The sequence below is a fragment of the Sinocyclocheilus rhinocerous genome, unplaced genomic scaffold (assembly GCF_001515625.1).
Source record: "Sinocyclocheilus rhinocerous isolate Xijiao unplaced genomic scaffold, SAMN03320098_v1.1 scaffold324, whole genome shotgun sequence".
Taxonomy (NCBI): domain Eukaryota; kingdom Metazoa; phylum Chordata; class Actinopteri; order Cypriniformes; family Cyprinidae; genus Sinocyclocheilus; species Sinocyclocheilus rhinocerous.
Window position 1 is genome coordinate 637492 of NW_015644072.1, and position 6029 is coordinate 643520.

Below are 6029 nucleotides of genomic sequence, written 5' to 3' on the forward strand. Positions count from 1 at the left end.
AGCTTGTAACACTCCAAAGAGAAAGGAAAACTTGAAATCGCATCATATGACCCCTTTAAGTTCGTCCATCCTACACACACGTGACTGACCGCTCGCTCACACCAACAGGAGGAGGGTCGTGTTACTCTCTACACTGCACTTAACCTGAGGGACTCCTACACTTTCAGTCTTTGAGGAGACACGAAAAACAGCGCATACCGCAGGAACGGTATAACGGAAAATATTAGCGATTTTCAAATCGTGGTATACCTAGAAACCGGTAATCGGCCCATGCCTAGAGTAGGGATGCAGCGATTAACCAGTTTCGCGATTAACCGCACTTTAAAACGTCACGGTTAATTAATCGTAAAGGTTCCGCTAAACCGAGTGTTTCTGTTCCACGGAACGGAACTGTTGCAGCTTACGCAAAACGAAAACAAAGTTACACTAGCGGTGCACCAGCTTAAAATGACGTGCTTATCAGAGGCACGGAGGCTACTACATGCAATAGATTAACTGTGACAGAGGAACCAAACAGCGAAGCTTTATTTCCACCAGAGAAATGCCTGTCGATAGTGTGGGACCATTTTGGGTACACCAAGAATGACCAGGGTGCCATTTAAATATTGCTGTAAAAAACTGCTGCTAAAGAGCAAATACATAAGGGATGATGCACGGCTAGCTGTACATTGAACGATTTTAATGCACGACGTGAAGGTCCTCCTGAATGTTTGTACACGTGCGCAGCGCGATCTCCGATCTCACAAACCAAAATAATAGGCATGATTTTCTTAGGCCACATGTAAAATCATATGAATTATTATAAAGATTATTAAAATGAATACGTATGGATGACAGTTGATTACAATAATATTTCAGTTTATTTCCATCATTAGTAACAGTTTCCCCTGTGGGACAAATAAAGTTAATATTAGTCGTATATTAATAATAGGCTACTTCATTAACTTTATTTACTATCCCTGTTTTAGTATTATTCATAAGTAAAAACCAACAAGATTTTTTTTTTCACCATGTTTCCAAATTCTCTACCCAAGGTCGAAAAGAAATGTAAAGAATGTACAAACTGAAAACATTAAATACTTTTGTGATCTATTTCCATTTGTTATTTTCAAAAGAGAAATACTGTCATGGATGTTTACAGAGCAGAGGTCACCTTTTTTTAATTTCAATGGGAGAGATGGACTTTTGTTTGTCTTTTGTTTATTATTATTTTGTGCTGTATTGTTGGTTACTGTGTTATTTCTGTTTCAAAAGCCAGCAATAAATAACATTTTAATATCTAAAAAGTGTTCATGTGATTTTATACATTAGTAATGTTGGGAAATGAATAAATGCATAATAATCGTAAAACCGTGATTATTCCTCAGACAATAACCGTACCCACAAAATCTATAATCGTTGCATCCCCTAGCCTAGAGACCACTATGCGTTATTGGCAGCGCCACACTCTGGTTACATGAACGCGTCACCACCGCATCAGCACCGAAAACATGGGGATTTTTTTTAGACTATAATCGCACAGCCTATTCTATAATTAAATCAACTAATCGAATATTCGAAAATCATGACGCATCCCTAGTTTAAAACTACAGAGTACAGACAAAATGTGTTATAAATTTCAGACACTTCCAAATGGGTTTGTACTGTAGGAAAACGCAGAGATAACAGTCTCAATAATATTAAAACAACATTTACTGCTACATTAATCAAATATCACCACTATTAAAATTATACAGCATACCTGTCAGAAAAGTAACATGTCTGTACATTCAGTTTAATTGTATCTGACTCCATTAAGCTATAAATGTAACTGACATAGCTAATGTACGGATCCCCAAATTATAAAAATTCAAACAAGGAAACAAATTAGTACAACAGACCACAATTTAATTGAAATGAAGGATCAGATTAATAAATTGAGGGGACAGATTCTTAATTTGTGGCCACAATATCAATTTTTTTTCTTGTGCAAATCATGTACTAGGTTAATAATTAGGGGTGCTCCGATTAATCGGCTACCGATCACAATCGGCAGTTTTAAAAACGCCGATCTCATAAAACCGATCTCAAGCTGATGACGTGCCTACCGTCACGTGAGAGGTTTGGCATGACATGCAGCGGCGCCGTTCTAAGTCTCTGTCCGGCGCGGGTGAAATAATTATAATGCTTTAAGTGAGGTACAATTCATATTTCTTCATTAAATAATTATAAAGTAATTTGAAAAACTTTCTGAGAGACATAATTTCACAAACAGCATGAGTGAATCACCGCGCGCGCTCTCTTTCTCTATCAAAATGCAAATGTCTTCAAATCTTTAAAAACGCCGATCTCATAAAACCGATCTCAAGCTGATGACGTGCCTGCCGTCACGTGAGAGGTTTGGCACGACATGCAGCGGCGCCGTCTCAGTCTCAGTCTCTGTCCGGCGCTGGTGAAATAATTATAATGCTTTAGGTGAGGTACAATTCATATTTCTTCATTAAATAACGGATTAAAGCGTTCACACTGCACACACGGTTGCGGTCTGGCAGTGTGTTTAGGAGCGGTGCGTCTGCAGCAGCGCAGAGATCGTTTCGGCACCGAGTCTATTTTTGCTGCGCCTCACGCACTGAATTAAAGTTACAGCGCATTGTTTGTGGTAAATATTATCATGCATTGACACAAAAATGTAGTAATAATTACACCATAAATGCATATAATTAAAGTCTACGGTGTTTCACAGTCAACACATAGGCTATGGCTTTTTGGCTAGGTTTAAAGGAAAAGAGCACTTTTAGATAAACAAGGCAATAATTTTAAAGTTCTCAATTAAAGTTCTTTATGAACGGCAGTATTGCTTGTAATAAAGTATAAATTTAAATGCAAAAGAAAAGGCAGTAGAGCTGACTGTTTCTGTCAATGGTCAGTTTTTAATTTAGAATGTTTGTGATAACGTAAGAAAAGTAGTTTAAATGTTTTGCTTTAGCAACTTAATATATAAATCTAGAAGTAAATGCAAAAGTAAAAAGCATTGAATAATTGATGAAAGATTGTATTAATGTACTGTGTAAAAAAAGAATCACAATATCGAAAAAGCCTTTAAAGTAACAATGTTTGGATTTAAAATCAAAATAATGGATAAATGTTGTGTTTGTGGTAAACAGCCACAGATCAGGAGCAGACTCTTGTGTGAAAGCACAGTCCGTGCTGCTTCTGTACCACACATATGGACTACATACGCACTGCAAACGGAGTATGAGTGAACTTCACATACAGCTCACAAAATCAGGCTTGCGCAGTGTAAGCAATTGTGCAACAATAACACGATTGTAAAAACAAAAATACAGTGCATGATCAAACATTTAGGTGAGATGAATATAGATTTTTTTTAAATGTCTACAAAATGCCCCCATCCACCCCTCAAATGAAAAAAAAAAAATCCTCTCAAGAGTCACCTAAGAGAAGAATTCATTTTCAAAAATGAAATTCAGGCCCTGAATAAATGTCTAAAAATCTTGATTGGATCATCACTATAAATAAATACTATAAGTAAATAAATGAATAAATGCACTGACTGTCTCTTGGGGGTGTGAGAAAGTGCACTGTAGGAGAGTAAAGGCTTCGAGCAGCAGGATTCAATGAGGAATGTCTTTCCCGAAGGTGACGGACTGGGGTCTTGAAATCTGACTCTAAAAACACAATGGTGAGCATGATACCTTTTAAATACCATATCATCATTAAAGGGTTAGTTCACCCAAAAATGAAAATTAGGCTGCGTTTTACTCACCCCCGAGGCATCCTAGGTGTATATGACTTTCTTCTTTCAGACGAATCCAGTCGCTGGGTGAACTAACCCTTTTATAGACTCTTAAATAATGTTTGTCAAATTAAATAATGTACCTTTATTGTCAACAGTTGATAAAGGTTTCCTCCTCCTTCGTGGACGTTTGGCTACTGTTGGGACCTCATCAGCATCCAGATTCAAGCAGTCTTGAAGAACTTTTACTTCATCCTAAAGCAAGGGCAAAGAAGGCAGGCAGTTAATTATTTATTTATTTATTTATGTTTTAACGCCATTTCAGCAACAATGGCTATATTCATGGCAACATTAACATGTAATATCATTTCAATACATCAATTACAATCATATAACATTTTCTTAAGAAACAATCATTATACAAGAAACAACAATAGTACTGATAAAAATCATATACAATCTTTCAGTTTAATCAGTGATCAAAATTCTAAAATTCTTCCAGGAGAGACTTAAAAAAATTACTTTTAGTATATTTTCTGAATAATATCGTTGTCTAATATCATTTAAAATTGGACATTCTATTAAAATATGTTTTACACTCAAAAGATTCTTACACAAGTCACAGACTGGTTTCAGGCAGTTACTAAACCAAAGAAATTAAACACAGTATTTTGATATAAATAAGTGCAAAAAATAAAAATAAAACTTCAAATAAATGCCTACTTTCGGATATCTTACAAAGAATATCTTAATTAATTTACTTTGTGCTTTAATAAACAATAATAACTACAAGATCCATGTGCTTCTTCAGCGACAATACACAGAGAAACTGATTGGCTTCACAAATGCCATTCAAAAACACTAAAAATCTTATTGGCCACACGGCGAGAATTGGGCCCGCCCATAAACAGCATTACGACACTTACCAGAAATACATTAATTACAAATTATTATTATTCATATGAACAACAATATATATTTCATGATGATTAATGATATTTTGATTAAAATTTATATAGCAAAATTGTTTAATTCCGCTCACCGGATCTCTTGCTTTAAATCGGTTAGCATCATGCTAACGAGGCCTGTGCAGATCATTCACACAACACGGAATCACATGCTCAATCACACCAAACACAGACAAGTTTTGTTTGCTTTTCATATGTAGTGTTCATGACAGCAAGACTGACCTGGGTCTGGACCTGCGGGGTCTGCGGTCCCGGTGTCTCCGGAGCGGCTCGACGGCGGCGGCGGGACGGTGTCGTCGGGTTTTCATTTAAAATATTTCTCGAGCGAAGTCTCATTTTGCTGGAGCCCCGATTAAAAGACGTCTTCTTCTTCTTCTTCTAATAACGTTTTATGGCGGATGGCAAACCAACTTCTGGTGCATTTACCGCCACCAACTGGACTGGAGTGTGGAGCACTAATAAGCAACTAATATATACATATTTATATTTATCTATATTTTATATAATAAAAAATAAAAAAAACACACATTCCTAAATTCAAAGACGTCTTCAACGGACATAGGGACTTTAAACTCTCAGGAATAATGTAGTAATGTTAGTTCAAGCGTCGCGTTAATCTCCATGAATTCGGTCAATTAGTTTAGTCTCGGCGTTTCCACACTGACTTCTTCTTCTTCTTCTCTCGAGTTTTTTGGCGGATTGGCAAACCAACGTTAAAGGTGCATGTCCGCCACCTACTGGTCTGGAGTGTGAAACGTACATGGTCAGCTATGAATTATTCAACTGTTATAGATTAAATAATAATAATAATAAAATAAACCAAACCAAAATTTTTACATAAATAAAAATTCAGAAGTATATACAGATACATGATCAGAAACTCTCAATTCTCAATCTTTTTAATCCAAGTTTTATTTGCAGAAGTATACACCATACAACCATAATCAATGTTGGCTCTTATTGCTGCTTTATATATTCTTTCCATTGATTGACGCCAAGCCCCCCATTCAACTCCAGATAAGCATCTTAATATGTTTATCCCTTTCTTACAAAACATTTCGCCCCCTAAACCACATAACGCTCCATCTGCATATGCATACAATATGCATACAATGACCTGTTCACACCAACGTCAATATTAGAAAAAATGTCATTTATCATTAAGTTCAAAAGAATAGGACTACTTACACTACCTTGAGGAGTTCCGTCCTCTATTGGAAGAACCCGAGAGTATGCAGAACCCACTCTCACTTGTATTGTTCTTCCAAACAAAAAGTTCAATATCCAGTTATACATTTGACCTTTAATTCCCATACTGTCCAATT

General features: G+C 36.2%; 1 protein-coding gene across 1 annotated transcript in view; it reads right to left on the reverse strand.

Moving 5' to 3' along the window:
* Window positions 1–5382, reverse strand: part of LOC107757917 (CTD small phosphatase-like protein 2-A) — a 13013-nt gene extending 7631 nt beyond the window's left edge. The window contains exons 1-5 of the mRNA XM_016575523.1: window positions 5244–5382; window positions 4927–5059; window positions 3880–3991; window positions 3551–3668; window positions 1735–1741 (exon numbers count right to left, since the gene is read on the reverse strand). Of these exons, the coding sequence (XP_016431009.1) occupies window positions 1735–1741; window positions 3551–3668; window positions 3880–3991; window positions 4927–5040 (351 nt within the window). The 5' untranslated portion in view covers window positions 5041–5059; window positions 5244–5382. The remainder of the gene's footprint in view (window positions 1–1734; window positions 1742–3550; window positions 3669–3879; window positions 3992–4926; window positions 5060–5243) is intronic.
* Between the last annotated feature and the right edge of the window lie 647 nt (window positions 5383–6029).